This window comes from Phocoena sinus, chromosome 8 (assembly GCF_008692025.1).
Source record: "Phocoena sinus isolate mPhoSin1 chromosome 8, mPhoSin1.pri, whole genome shotgun sequence".
NCBI lineage: Eukaryota > Metazoa > Chordata > Mammalia > Artiodactyla > Phocoenidae > Phocoena > Phocoena sinus.
The window spans coordinates 68,856,956-68,871,782 of NC_045770.1; the positions used below are offsets into that span (position 1 = coordinate 68,856,956).

General features: G+C 35.6%; 1 protein-coding gene across 2 annotated transcripts in view; it reads left to right on the forward strand.

The window, feature by feature from the left end:
* The window catches only part of PDE3B (phosphodiesterase 3B), a 176,172-nt gene that overhangs the window by 112,834 nt on the left and 48,511 nt on the right, over positions 1-14,827 (forward strand). For both annotated transcript variants that reach the window (XM_032641473.1, XM_032641474.1), the window contains exons 3-5: positions 3,097-3,345; positions 6,168-6,310; positions 13,049-13,155. In XM_032641473.1, coding sequence (XP_032497364.1) covers positions 3,097-3,345; positions 6,168-6,310; positions 13,049-13,155 — 499 coding nt within the window. The remainder of the gene's footprint in view (positions 1-3,096; positions 3,346-6,167; positions 6,311-13,048; positions 13,156-14,827) is intronic.

Genomic DNA, 14,827 nt, shown 5'->3' on the forward strand with positions numbered 1-14,827 from the left:
TTTTATTGTAAAAAATTCTTTTCTCCTAATCTTTTTGAGTAAAATCCTACCAAATGAACAGCTCAGCTCAAATGCCACCCTTACCATGATGTGTCTGTTAATCACTCAGATTAAAGTTATCTATATATTCTTTGAACTCTGGTACCATTTTATCTGTATTTTTATCTCACCACTTTCCATAATAATAATATTTATTGCCCTTTACCTATATATTCTATACATTGCTTTATGTGTTCTGCATGTATCATCAGATTTAATTCTCCCTGATACTCTCTGCTAAGTACCAGTATAAACTCTGGAAATAACGCAAGAGGCGAACAAAGGAGAACTCTGAAAAATGCAAAGAGGAGAAATTAGGGACCCCAGTAACAGAGGAACAACATAGTGTGACAGGGTGTCTTGTAACTGTCACCCAACAGCAAATGTTGGGGTAATGCAGACTCCCAGCCTAACAACAGAACGTGATGCAGGTAGGCTCTTCCTTTCCTTAAAACTGAGTGAGAGTCTTGCCAACAACACCAAGGGGAAATTGATCAGGAACTCCATTGACGTTAAGTGGCCAGGGAAGTATGGTTATTCCCTACTAGGCATGAGACTCCCCTTCCCCAATGAGACAGAGGGTGGCCAGGTCTCCACAACACAGGTGCCTAGCCCAGAAAGTGCTCTCGGTCCTTGTGGCTTGGAGACTCCCTTCCCCGACCTAGAGGCACCAGATAGCCCAACCTGAGGAAGCTCCTCACCAACTCTCACCCGCAGCACCAGCAGGGACCAGTGGAAACCCTAGTGGCACCAGGAGAAAATCAAGCAGACGGAAAATACCACTGTGAATGCCCTGAGAATTAAATTTTCATTAGAACTACAGCCTGAAAAAGTAGACTAGGACTTGGTGCTAAATCTAAAGAGGAAGACCACCTCCTACTATAAAAGATTTAAATAGGACCCAGAGTCTTCTAGCATAGTTACCAAAATGTTGATAAAATTTTAAAAATCACCTGTCATACCAAGAACCAGGAGAATCACAACTTAAATGAGAAAACACAGTCAATGATTAACACCAAGATGATGGGATTTGGAATTGTCTGACAAAGAATTTTAAAGCGGCCATCATAAAAACATCCTAACAAGCAATTACAAATTTTCTTGAAACAAATAAACAAAATAGAAAATCTGAGCAAAAAAATAGAAGTTACCAAAAAAAAAAAAAAAAAAGGGAAGTTATAGAACTGAAAAATGCAATAATGGAAATAAAAAACTTGTAAAATGGTCTCAATACAGTGGTGATGACAGAGCATAGAATCTGTTGAGCTTGAGGATGGATCAGTAGAATTTACTCAATTTGAACAACATTGAGAAAATAAATGGAGACAAAAGGAGCCTTCAGGACCTGGTGGACAATAACAAAAGATCCAACGTTCATATCATCAGTGTCTGAGAAGGAGAGAGAGTAGGTTTGAAAAAGTATTTGAAGAAATAATGGCAAATTTTACAAAAGATGTAATTCTGCAAATTCAAGAAGCTGAGTGAATCCCAAATAGGATCAGTGCCCCCCGCCCGAAATCTACTCCGAGGTATGTCAATTAAACATTTGAAAACTAAAAGCAAAGAAAATATTTTGAAAGCAGCCAGAGAGAAATGACACACTGCATATAAGGGAACACCAACTCAAATGACAACAGATTTCTTATTTGGGTGAGGGAAAACAGATACTGTTATACACAATTTGTGGAGGTATAGGTTTGACCAACATATGCAAGGGTAGTTTTATAGTGATTTTGGTTTGGTTCATTTACTTTGGTTCAGTAGTTCAAGTTAGGGGAAGCTATCTGTCAGAAGTATGCTTAATATCTACAGTGACATATAGAGAGAGGTGTTTGCTTATAAAGACTAGAAATAGCTGGGCTATGGCCCAATAATGGAGAACGTTTTAAGATAAAAGCTAATACAAAATAATACTTCACAAGGGAAAAGAAAAGAATTCCACAAAGAGCAAAGACATTACTAAGCTAATTGTTGGTCTAACTTTCATAACATTTCTCAATTTCAAAATGTGTTGAGGGTAATTAATAACCAGTGAACTCAATAAATACTTTGAATACTTACGAACACACCCAGATGTAAATTCAAGGCACAATAAAACAAACCAAAGTAACATTTAGTTCACTGTTCTGATTATCAGTGTACTTATTTCTGTGGGAAATTGAGTTGAACATAATATATATTTTCAAAAAGTAAAAATCATATCATATATATTCATCAATGAAATATTAATTTTAAATTTTAAAAAATGTATTTCCTATCCATTTTAAGGGTCCAGCGTCCTGTTATTCCTTCCATATTAACTATTCAGTTCAGTGTTATCACTATCTCCTTTGAACTCTGACACCATTTTTTCTCCTTTTTATCTCATTATTTTCTATAATATGGATAATAATAGTTTTATTTATTGCATTTTAAATATATGTACCATGCATTGCTTTATGTGCTTTACATAGCTTATCAGATTTAATTCTCATATCAGCCCTTAATGAGGTAGTTGTTATCCCCATTTTACAGTGAAGAAACTGAAAAGTTCAGATGTTGAATAACTTGCTCCAAGTCATGCAGTTAGGGCTAAAGTCTAGATTTCCAACTCAGATGTCTTTGCAACAAAGCCTTGTCACTATGCTAGACTGCCTCTTAAGTGAGGAGTAAATAAAAGAAATGCTGTATATGTTTGAAAGAAATTTTGACATAGAGGAAAGAGAATCATTAATAAATTAATAAAATGCCCAAACTATAGATTCTGAAAGAAACACAAATTTGGTTCCATACTAGTTATAAGGAAGTCATTAACGAATACCGTTAAATATGAGATACACTAATGTAGAAAAAAAATTAAAGTTCACAATATCTGTTATATCAGCATCAAAAATTTTAAAGTTAGAATCGTACCACTTGATGTATCATTTATGCCAAGTCCAAATAAATGAAAATTAATATTTAATAGGATTCAAGTACTTAGTTATTGTTAGAGTTAAGTTTTTCTTAAATGTTAACTTTTCCGTGTAACACATATATAATTTTATGGGTTTTTTTTTTTTTTTTTTTCTTTTCTAGAATTCTGGAGGTGGAAGTGGAGTTGATCTTTCGGTGCTAAATGAGGCTCGTAATATGGTGTCAGATCTTCTGGTTGACCCAACCCTTCCCCCGCAAGTCATTTCTTCCCTCCGGAGTATCAGTAGCTTGATGGGTGCTTTCTCTGGCTCCTGTAGGCCAAAGATTAATCCTCTCACACCATTTCCTGGATTTTATCACTGCTCTGAAATAGAGGACCCAGCCGACAAAGGAGATAGAAAACTTCACAAGGTCAAAATACAGTAATCAGCCAGCCCTGTTTATCACGTTTAATAATGTTTTTGAATTAAAACTGCTCCTTTAAATCTTGCATAAAATAGAATTTCTTTTTAAAGGGCCAGCTTCTTTTCCAGTACATTGAGTTGCTTGGGACTTCAGAGGTAGTCATAATCTCAAATAATTCTAAGCAAGTATTCAGTTTTTATTCTAAATAATATTGCTGTAATTAGCAGTTATAACTTCATTGGTAGCAACTCTTTTTTATTATTGTTGTTATTGTTTTTAAGAAGTAGAGAACAACAGGCAAATTTAATTTCAGGCTGTACAGCAAACTAGTATTCAAATTGTGTCATTATTCTATTTTATTCTTTAGAAACCAGAAATTGTTTTTAAACGAAGAAAAAATGATCATTATAATATTCATTTTATGAAATTACACAGCATTATTTTAAACTGATTTTCACATTTTTTGGAACTGTGTCTCCTTACCTCCCGCCTACCCACTGGAGATTACTATAGCCCAATAGGCATTGACTTTTCCATCAGTAGATATGGGATTAATTTTTCTTTAAATATCACTGATTCAAAATAGGATTTCCTTTAGAAAATAATAAATACTGTTCTAAATAGGTATACATTATGTCTGTTCAGTTTGCTTTTAATTCTTTTATTTGACTATCAATACCTTTACCAGTAGCAAAGATCATAAAACTTTAAAAATAGAAATATTTTAGAGATTATTTTAACTACTTTATTCTACTGGCTAAAGAAACTAAGAGAAGATGAAATTCAAACCAGTTAATTTTGTTCATTGTAATAGTGATCTAGAGCTTAGAACAAGTTAAATATAGTTTTTGGAGAGACTTTGATCATCAGTTAATTCTGTTAATTCTCAGCATTATTGTTTAGAAGTGTTGAAAAATTAAGCCCGATTAGGGCAAATTTTTGATAATTATTGTTCACAAATCTGGATCATAGGTAGTTATGTGATGCTTTTATTTTTAAAGTGTATCGAGTAGCACCTGCATTACACAAAACCCAATGGTAATTAAGTTATATGGCATTTTTTTTTTTTTTTAGCACTCTACCTATGAGAAAGGTTAATCACAAGCAACAAAAAGGGATAGGAATAAATTCATCAATAAAATAACTAATATATTCTTGAGTTAGTTTTCATTTGATATGTTGTTCTTCCTTTGTATTTTCCATTGACATCTGATGTTTAGAATAGTAATTTTAAAAAATAATAATTCTTAAAAATCTTAGTGATAAAAATCACGCTGAGGGAATTCCCTGGTGGCCTTGTGGTTAGGATTTTGGGCTTTTACTGCTGTGGCCTGGGTTCAATCCCTGGTCGGGGAACTGAGATCCCACAAGCCGCATGATGAGGCCAAAAAAAAAAAAACAAAAAATCACATTGATATCAGTATTATGTTTGTTATTACGTTTACTATGTAGAAAAGTGTACTGTACATTTTAGAAACATTTAAACAATAATATTAATTAAATAGGATGCCTAATTCCTCATTTTCTGAACATTCTAGGTAATAAGGCTTATTTTGAGTACTAGAATTTACTGATAGGAATAAGTCATATAAGAACCAGGAAGTAACCCTTATTTCTTTTCTTTGTGTTCTTTAAAATTTCTTATTTGAATTTCTTATGTAATTTATCTCTGCTTTGGAAAAGAATATAAAAAGCCTGATGTTACTTCAGAAAAGAGCAAGAGCATTTATGAAAAAATAATTAGTAAGGAAAAGGGAGTTAGAACAGATAATTTAATGTAAATGTCTTATACGTGTATTAAGAACTAAGAAAGATTGTATGGACCTAAATTATAGTGAGAAAGGATGTTACATAAACAACTTTTTCAATGTAAATATAACTAACATTGAACCTTTAAAAAATCAACATCCTTGGGAAAACTTAAATATAAATGGTATTTATCTCTTTGAGATGGTTTCGTGTCTGCTGATAGGGGAAATTTATAAGAAGCAGAAACTGTTTAATGTCAATTTCATTAAAACACCTATTCACAATGGTCAAAAATGGAATATTCTGGTTAACATTTGGATTAACCGAGAATATTTTCAAAAATTAGGGTAAAATATTCTTAATGTGAAAGGTGTTCTGAATTTAATTAAGTCATTAATTCAAAAGGTAGCTCAGAATTCTGCAGTTTAACCTCTATCTATGTACATTAGCATTGTACTGAAAATATATTAGGAAATAGGGATCACTCCTGATCCTAAGCTTGCCCTCTGAAGTCTTTTTTCAGGGTAAATCTTTCGTATCTACTTTTAAAATTGTCAGTTGCATATTTCTCATAAAACTAGGAATAAAAGGTACAAAAGAAAAAAAATTTGGTTAAACTATAGGGAGTTCAGAAATCATGTTTTAGTTGGAGGAAGATAAATAGAAGAACAATATAGAATGTTATGTTTGGAGTAAAATTGACAGATTTTCAGAATAAAATATTTTGTTTCTCCTATACATGCTAAAAATGTATGGTTGATCCTTAAATGACATGGGTTTGAACTGTGTGGGTCCACTCAGACCCGTATCTTTTTCATTAGTAAATACTACAGTTCTACACCATCTGCAGTTGGTTGGATCCGCGGGTGCGGAATCCGGATATGGAGGAAGCCTGCATAGGGAAGGCCCACTTGTATGTTATTTATGACACCCAGATTATTCGACTACACAGAGGATCAGTGCCCCTAACCCCCGAGTTGTTCAAGGGTCAACTGTACTTTGTATTGATATTTCCATGGACTATCTTTTACGGCATATTGGAGGATAACAATTTTAATCATTGTTAAATTATCCAACAGGGGCTAAACAGTAGGAATAGTTTATCAACCCCACAGCTGAGAAGGAGCTCGGGAACCTCAGGTCTGCCACCTATCGACCAGACTTCTCCAAGGTGGGAACGCAATAATGGCAAAAGGCCTCACCAAGAATTTGGCATTTTAAGGTAAAATCCCCAGAGCCTTTTCAAGAAACCTGAATCTAATACATCAACTTTCTTTCTGTGAATGAAGTTTGAAATAGTTCTAAAAGCATAAAGGAACACTGGAAGTATTTTAGTATAGGATGGCTTTGTTTGTAACGTGGCCTGATAGAGAAACTGATTCTTAAAAAGAAGGTAATCTCCTTTCCCCCAAAATAGGTAAGTTGGGTACAAAGCATGCTGGAGCCTTAAGAACATGAATCAGGGAGGCAGTTTAAGGAAACAAGGATCAATTTAGGATGCAGTACTGGGAAAGCCACGGTGGAGGTGGCCATATTAGGGGCAGTCACCAGGCCCCTGCGTAGTATTCAGAGGTTGGTCAACAGTGTCTGACTTGTGAAAGGAGGAGCATCCCCAAGGTTCACCGCAGATGTTACCTCAGATGTGAGATGTAAGATAACAGGACACTTTTAAGCCCTGTTCCTGCTGGGGAACTAAAACTACTAATATATTGTATATTCTGTTGAGTATTTACTTGGAACTAAACAGTGCTAATCCTACAAAGGAGAGTTGTCAATAACTGCAACCAAGTGAGTGAGGCTGGGAGATTGATTGCAGGAGCTGAGATCTTCTCAATGTATATATATCCACTTACTCTGATAACAAAGGATTCAATACTTTGCCTTTTAAAGGCCAGGAAAGATATTGATATCTTATGTGAGTTATAAGCTTCTATTTAGTCAATTATCTAACCATGTTAATAAAATTGGAACCAGTGTAAATTTCCTGTTAAACCACTTTGTTAGGACTGAGCATGTGTTGTGTTGATGCTTTAACTTGACCTGTGTAGTTACACATTTGAAACAGTAGGTGGCAGTGTTGGATCAGAGCTATTTATCTGTTAAAATTTATATGAACGTTTTGTATATGAAATATGATCAGATCATTGTAATTTTCCAGATGCTTGTGTGGTTTATTAATTTGAATCTTATACAGTACATTCAAGTAGATGAACTCCATTTTTATGAAAGAAAAATTGAGTGAAATGATTTATAAAATAGGAATGATTCAAGTATGAAGAGAACATCACAGGAAAATGAGCTTTGGTCCAAAGCTAGCCCAGAGCCTAGACAGGATAATGGTTTTTGCTGCTGTCGTTGTTGTTGTTTTGTTAACGGAAGCAGGATATGACGAAGTAAATGACGTTAGGAACTGAAAATATGACAGGTATTTCTTAACCCTGGGAAATATCTTGAGAATACTTTTGAGTTTAAGAAAGAATGATGAAAATGATTCTATTTTTTCATCTTTCCATCACATTGATGTAACAGCAATGCATTTAAGATAAAAGAAACGTTTGATGCACTGAGTTAAGGTTATTTTTATACTCCTGCCTCACACGATTGATAATAAAATAGAAACATGGTCCAAGGAAAACTAATCTTTATACGAACATATCTCAGAGTTAAAGGTAAGTATAGGCAGATTCCATATATTTACTTAACACTCATTAAAACAAAATCATATGCCTCATAAAAGATTTAGAACTTTGAAGAATACAGTAATTGGCCATATTAGGAAACGTCTACTTTAAAGAGATAGGCTAGAAGTTATCTTTCTAGTGTGCAGAAGCTGGAGCTTCTCAGTAATAAATTTCTAAGTATACTTTGAACGTAGGGTAAAGGGGAATATATGAAGCATTTACAACCACTCTTCCTTTTGAAATTCGAGTCTCTAGATCAGTGCCGTCCAATAGAATTTTCTGTGATGACTGGAATTTTTTATAGCTGTACGTGCAATTTGGTAGTCCCTAGCTACGTGTGGCTATTGAGAGCTTGAAATGTGTCTAGTATGACTAAGGAACTTAATTTAAATTTGATTTGATTTTAATTAATTAAAATACAAAGAGCCATATGCAACTATCATATAGACATAAATGGCAGGCATATTAGACATCATAGCTATAGATCATTAATGTATGGTGACATTTTGTTTGGGAACATTTAAGCTTTAGTAGCACAAAACAAATAGGCTTGTAACTCTGTAATCACGAGGCATTCATTTTGAATTTATTAGCGTACTCCAGAATGGAGATCACATTTCCTAGTTTTGATAGCTCTGGATTCTGATCATAGCTTCTCTGACTATGATTTTAAATCACCCTGTGATTTCAGCATGATTTAAATATTGAACCTCTTGCTCCCTGAAACTATGTCTGAAACCAAATTTCTCATCCCTCCAGCTGCTTTTCCCTCTGTTACTATTATTCTGTCCTCATTTCCTGGCACAGTGCTGCAGTCCTCTAGTTTTGTGGTTGCTTACAAAATTGATTTACCTAGAAAACTTGGTGTTATCTGTACATCTTGTTACCTTACTCTATAGATAACAGTTGTCAAGTCTATCTCTAAACCTCTTTTCCTCTCTATTCCTTTTTTTCCTTTATCACTTTGCCTACACTATTTCATGCTTTCATTATTCCTTACGTGGGCTATTGAATTATCCTTCCATTTCTAATATCCTTCACTACCCAATCCATCTTCTACCCTTCCACCAGAAATCTTCCGTAAACAAAACTTTGATTATACAGTTTTTTCTAATCATTAAGTTTTTGGACATTTGTCAACACCCATAGAATACTGCCCAAATTCCTAGCCTGAGATTTAAAATTCTGTTACTCCCTCATGACAAAGTTGCACCCTTACTTGGAAAAATTAAGCAAACAGAGATGAGCAGTCTTGCAAAGTATAAGAGTAGAAAAATGATTTGGAAAGCTCTCTACGTGAAAGTAACAGGCATGTAACTTGTGTTAGACTCTTCCTTGAAGTTTTCTCATAATTTCGTTTTTAGTTTCAGTCCCTTTGAAAATTAAGCTGAATTATATTTTTCAGCTGCCTCATTTGTGTAAAGCGTAATATAGGACTTAAATTTGGTTTTCTTTATGCTTTGCCTGGAGAAAAAAAGTGAAGTATTATAAACCTTATGTTAGGTATGATGAGAGGACTCCAAAGGAGGAAAACCACAAGGAAGAAGAATTAGTCCTACTTGAACAGCCACTGTATTACCTACTCTTAAGAGTTTACCACTGCTGAGGCTTCCCTGGTGGCGCAGTGGTTGAGAATCCGCCTGCCGATGCAGGGGACATGGGTTTGAGCCCTGGTCCGGGAACATCCCACATGCCGCGGAGCAACTAAGCCCGTGCACCACAACTACTGAGCCTGCACTCTAGGGCCTGCGTGCCACAACTACTGAGCCCGCATGCCACAATTACTGAAGCCCACGCTCCTAGAGCCCGTGCTTTGCAACAAGAGAAGCCACCGCAATGAGAAGCCCATGCACCGCAATGAAGAGTGGCCCCTAGAGAGAGCCTGCATGCAGCAACAAAGACCCAATGCAGCCATATATTAATTAATTAATTTAAAAAAAAAAAGAGTTTACCACTGTTCATCTCTTAGAGGACTTGAGATTTTAATTAATTAAGAAGGCCAGGGCTTCCCTGGTGGCGCAGTGGTTGAGAGTCCGCCTGCCGATGCAGGGGACATGGGTTCGTGCCCCGGTCCAGGAAGATCCCACATGCCGTGGAGCGGCTGGGCCCGTGAGCCATGGCCGCTGAGCCTGCGCGTCCAGAGCCTGTGCTCCGCAACGGGAGAGGCCACAACAGTGAGAGGCCCGCATACCGCAAAAAAAAAAAAAAAAAAAAAAAAAAAAAAAAAAAAGAAGGCCATTACTTTATGACACCAAAATACCTCTCCGGTATCACCTTTATTTATCTGAAAATCCAGTCAGGCTTAACTGTTTGATATTCCCTCTGTTTGTGCACAGTTGTGCCCCTTTTTAGTTATTTCCTCTACCTAGAAGAGACCCTCTGACCCCTATTTCTGTATGTCTTTAAAGATTGAGCTCAGATGTCACAGTTTAAGAATAACACGCTGACAATCCCCCTCCCTTGTTCTCCAAGGAAAAGTAATGTTTCGCCTCTGAATCTCTTTAACACCTTTTCTTTTTTTTTTTTTTTTTTTTAAACATCTTTATTGGGGTATAATTGCTTTACAATGGTGTGTTAGTTTCTGCTTTATAACAAAGTGAATCAGCTATACATATACATATGTTCCCATATGTCTTCCCTCTTGCGTCTCCCTCCCTCCCACTCTCCCCATCCCACCCTTCCAGGCTGTCACAAAGCACCGAGCTAATATCCCTGTGCCTTGCGGCTGCTTCCCCCCAGCTATCTACCTTACTACGTTTGTTAGTGTTAACACCTTTTCTTTGCTCTTTTATGGCAATTTTCATTTTCTACCTTAGCTTAGTCATTACAACCCTTCTGAGACCTGCTTGACTACTGTAAAGAGTTTGGGATTACATTAAAATGGGTCTTTGAAGATAAACAGCTGCTTAACAAGTACCCTGCAGGGGTATGGTGTCCATATGACAGTTGATACTGCCTTCTGCTTAAGTTTCAGACCTAGGATGAAGTTTTACTGGTCAGGAAATTCCAGGAAGGGTTGAAGAATGCTTCTCTGGGTTAGCTGACAATTGAATTACCCAAGTACGGTGTTAGTACCTAGGGTTAAAAGAATGGCTAAACTGCTATGCATGGAATGCCTGCTGGGACCCAGACCCTCCCTGTGGACAACGTATTCAGAACTCACAGCTCATTTCCTTTGAACAGACTTTCCCTGGGGAAATGTAGGCAAATTGCGTACCAAAACTCTGAGGGCCAGCAACTATAGGTACCCCTACACTAAAGAGGCTTGCCTTTAACCTATCCTGATGCATCGTTCATCGCCGTAAGTGCTCTGTAATTAAATCTAATAACTTGTTGCCTGGCAATAGTATGTCCTCTAAATAATGTACTTGGGAACCAGCTTCTCAATTATGAGTCTCATAATTTATTAGAGATTTATACCAATGCCTGGAACCTATTTGAACTGCAGAGATTCAAGAGGGCTAATGGTGTCATCCCACTCAGTTTTTAAGATAATGGCTCTGCAAATCTGGATGTTGGAGCCAGAAAGTTTTACAGCTACCAAAAAAATAATAAACGAGGTGATACAAAACTTGTCAAGGTAATTTGCATTGATTGTCTTAGAAATCAGCTCTTAACATATGACTTAACTCTGTGACCATAACATTTGACATCTCTTGTAATGCTTGTGCATTTGGATTTGAAGACCGATTCCGAAGTCTGACTTTAATCACCTTCCTACCAACTATTAATAATCACTGGGACTCCTAGCCTATCTTGCCCCCTGCTTTCTTCAGTATTTTTTTTTAACATCTTTATTGGAGTATCATTGCTTTACAATGGTGTGTTAGTTTCTGCTTTATAGCAAAGTGAATCAGCTATACATATACACTCTTCAGTATTTTTTATGTAATCTCATTGCGGTATATATTTATCTGGTTATAGGCAGGGAATTAATGATTCTGGAACTGAGCTGAAAACCTGTCATTTGACCTCTCAATTCTAAACAGCTGTTTCAATGATTAGGCCCCCTGGATTAAGGTAGAAGACTATGGAGCAGTGCTTTGGGTCTCTTCTCTGAGGGAGAAAACCCTGTCTTTGTTTTGAATATTCATCAGGAAGTAGATGTTGGTAGAGTACACAGATTGTTCTATTTGAATATTGCCCTGGGTGGTATTGACACTCTACTTTCCCCATCTCTCCCACTCTGTAAGTAGGCAATGAATATTCAAATACAAAGAATGCTTGAGCATTGGTAGGGAGATGAGTTTATTGAGTGGTATTATTTACATATTGCCTCTTTTTGTAACATTGCCAACAAATTATTATTACTATTGAGCAAAAACTGTTATAGAATCTAAAGGCTAGATGTTATCTTAGAAGTCCTTTATTCTAAATCTCTAATTTTACAGGTGGAAAAACACATACAAAGATAGCATCAGAAATATCAGATGCTGAAAAATAGATTTTCCTTGAGTAAGGGGGTGTGGAAGTACAAAAAAGATGAAGGAGTTAGGGAAAATCTTGAGAACTCAGCCTATACTAACAAAATTTTGAGTGGAAAATAGAGAATCTAGATTTGTCCTTGATCCTGTAGCAAAGTGCCCAATCAGGAATTGACTAACAGAAGAAAACAGGCTAGTGACTAAGAAAGGAAGTGCTATATGTATGGCATTGGGCCAAAAGCTTTAAAATATATAATTTTAAAATGCCTTTTATGTATCAGTTGGTATACTGTGACTACTCACGTATATGTAATTTCTTCATAAGAACCCTAAAACCTGTAATAAACATTTCAGTTACAGGATATGATTGCATCAGTGGGTAATCAATATCTGTGAAGAAGGGGAGACCTTCTTCACAGACCTTTTGAATCAGAAATCTTGGGGATGGGACGAGAAATCTGTGTAGTAAGAAGCCTTCCAGGTGATATTCATAACCTGCTTGAAGCCAGGGTTCAGCAAATTATAGCCTGTGGACCTAATGTGGCCCATACCTGTTTTTGTCAATAAAATTATATTGAAACAATACTCATTTGTTTATTATTGTTTATGGCTGTTTTTATACTGCAGTTGGCAGAGTTGAGTAATTGCAGAGACCTTATGGCCTGCAAAGCTCAAAGTATTTACTACTTCGTTCTTTACAGTAAAAGTTTGCTGTCCTGCTTTACTCCGTAGGCATTAGATAGATGTCTAAACTAAATGTATAAGCAGATATTTGCTAATTGAATTGAAGACCATAAGCAAAAAAGGAATTTCTCATGTTTTTAAATATCTTAACCTATTATCTTTCCCTTTTAGTCAAGGATGCTATCTAAATGGACCTTTTAGTTCAAATCTACTGACAATCCCGAAGCAAAGGTCATCTTCTGTATCGTTAACTCACCATATAGGTCTAAGAAGAGCTGGTAAGAAATCATTTTTGTGACTTAAATATGGGAGGTCTCAACCATTTCCTGTGTTATAGGTTAACATAACTAAGCAGTTTGGGTTGGCTATTAACAGTTTGCTCATTCATTTATTAATTTTTGAACAAGTACTATGTATCAGGCACTTTGTTAGGCACTAGTAATTCAGGGATAAAATATAGAACTATTTAACCTGGGTAGTTGTAGACAGAGAACAAGGGAAAACCCCGGAAAGAGCGTTCTTTTGTAGCATGATAATTGTGGAGGGAGAAAAAAAAAATCTTAATATGAGAATAGAAAAAAACCCTGACTATATCCTATAATAAGTCATTCTAATAGAATTTTTATCCAATTATCTATCTATGGGGGGGTGAACTGACATAACATTATATTAGTTTTAGGTATATAGCAAAATGATTTGATATTTGTATATGTTGTGAAATGATCACTGTAAGTCAACATCTGTCACCACACACAGTTACAAATTTTTTTTTCTTGTGATGAGAACTTTTAAGATCTATTCTCTTAGCAACTTTCAAATATGAAATACAGTATTATTAACTACAGTCACCAAAGACAATAGAATGGCATATTTAAAGTACTGCAAAACAAAACTTGCCAACCTGGAATTCTTTATCCAGTGAAAATATCCTTTAAAACTTAAGGTGAAATAACATTTTTTTCATACAAACAAAAGCTGGTAGGATTTATTGCTAGTAGACTTGCACTGCTAAGATTCAGCAAAGGAAGTTCCTTAGGTAGGAAGAAAATGATCCAGACTGAAGCATGGATCTGCAGGAATGAATGAAAAGCACTGGTAAGCCTAAATATGTGGGTACATAAGAGAATACTGATCATTAAAAACAGTGACTCCCTTGTGGCCTGCATAGTGTATAAAGAAGTCAAGTATATGGTAACAGTGGCACAAAGGGTGGGAAAGGGGTAAATTGGACTTAAACTTACAGTGTACTGGAAGTGACTGAAAAGTACTAAAAAGGTTCTAATTTAAAAGAAACTAATACTTCAAAGATGCACATTGTAATATCCAGGGTGATAATTAAAAGAATAAAAGAAAAAGTATAAGTAAGAAGCTAATATAGGAGGTAAAATGGCATGATTTAAAAAAAAAAACCTTGAATAATCTAAAATAATACCAGAAAAGAGGAAATAAGAAACAAAAACATAAAGAATAACTAAAAAAGAAATAGCAAGATGGAGGATTAAGCAAACTATATTAAATATACACCTAGCGTGGGTGGCTGGTGGGGAGCTGGGGGTGCCAGGGATCTGACCAGAGTTGCTGGAGTATATTATCTGAAATGTGCAGTTTTCCACAAAAAAGTTGAAAATACACTCCAGTTAATAGATACAGACTGTCAGACAATTAACACAAGACTCAAGTACATGCTCTTTACAAAAGGCACACTAAATATAAGGACACAGGTCTGATCTCATGGGTATAAAACACACAAACCAAAAATTAATTAATTAAAATAAAATACACAAACCAAAAATTGACAGAACTAAAGGGACAGAAAAACAAATCTGTATTCATTTTGGAGATTTTAACTCATCACTCTCATTGTCTAGTAGGATAAGCAAACCAAAATATTAGTAATAGATAAATGGAAGATTAGGACAACATGATTTAACTGACTTGACCTAATCGACT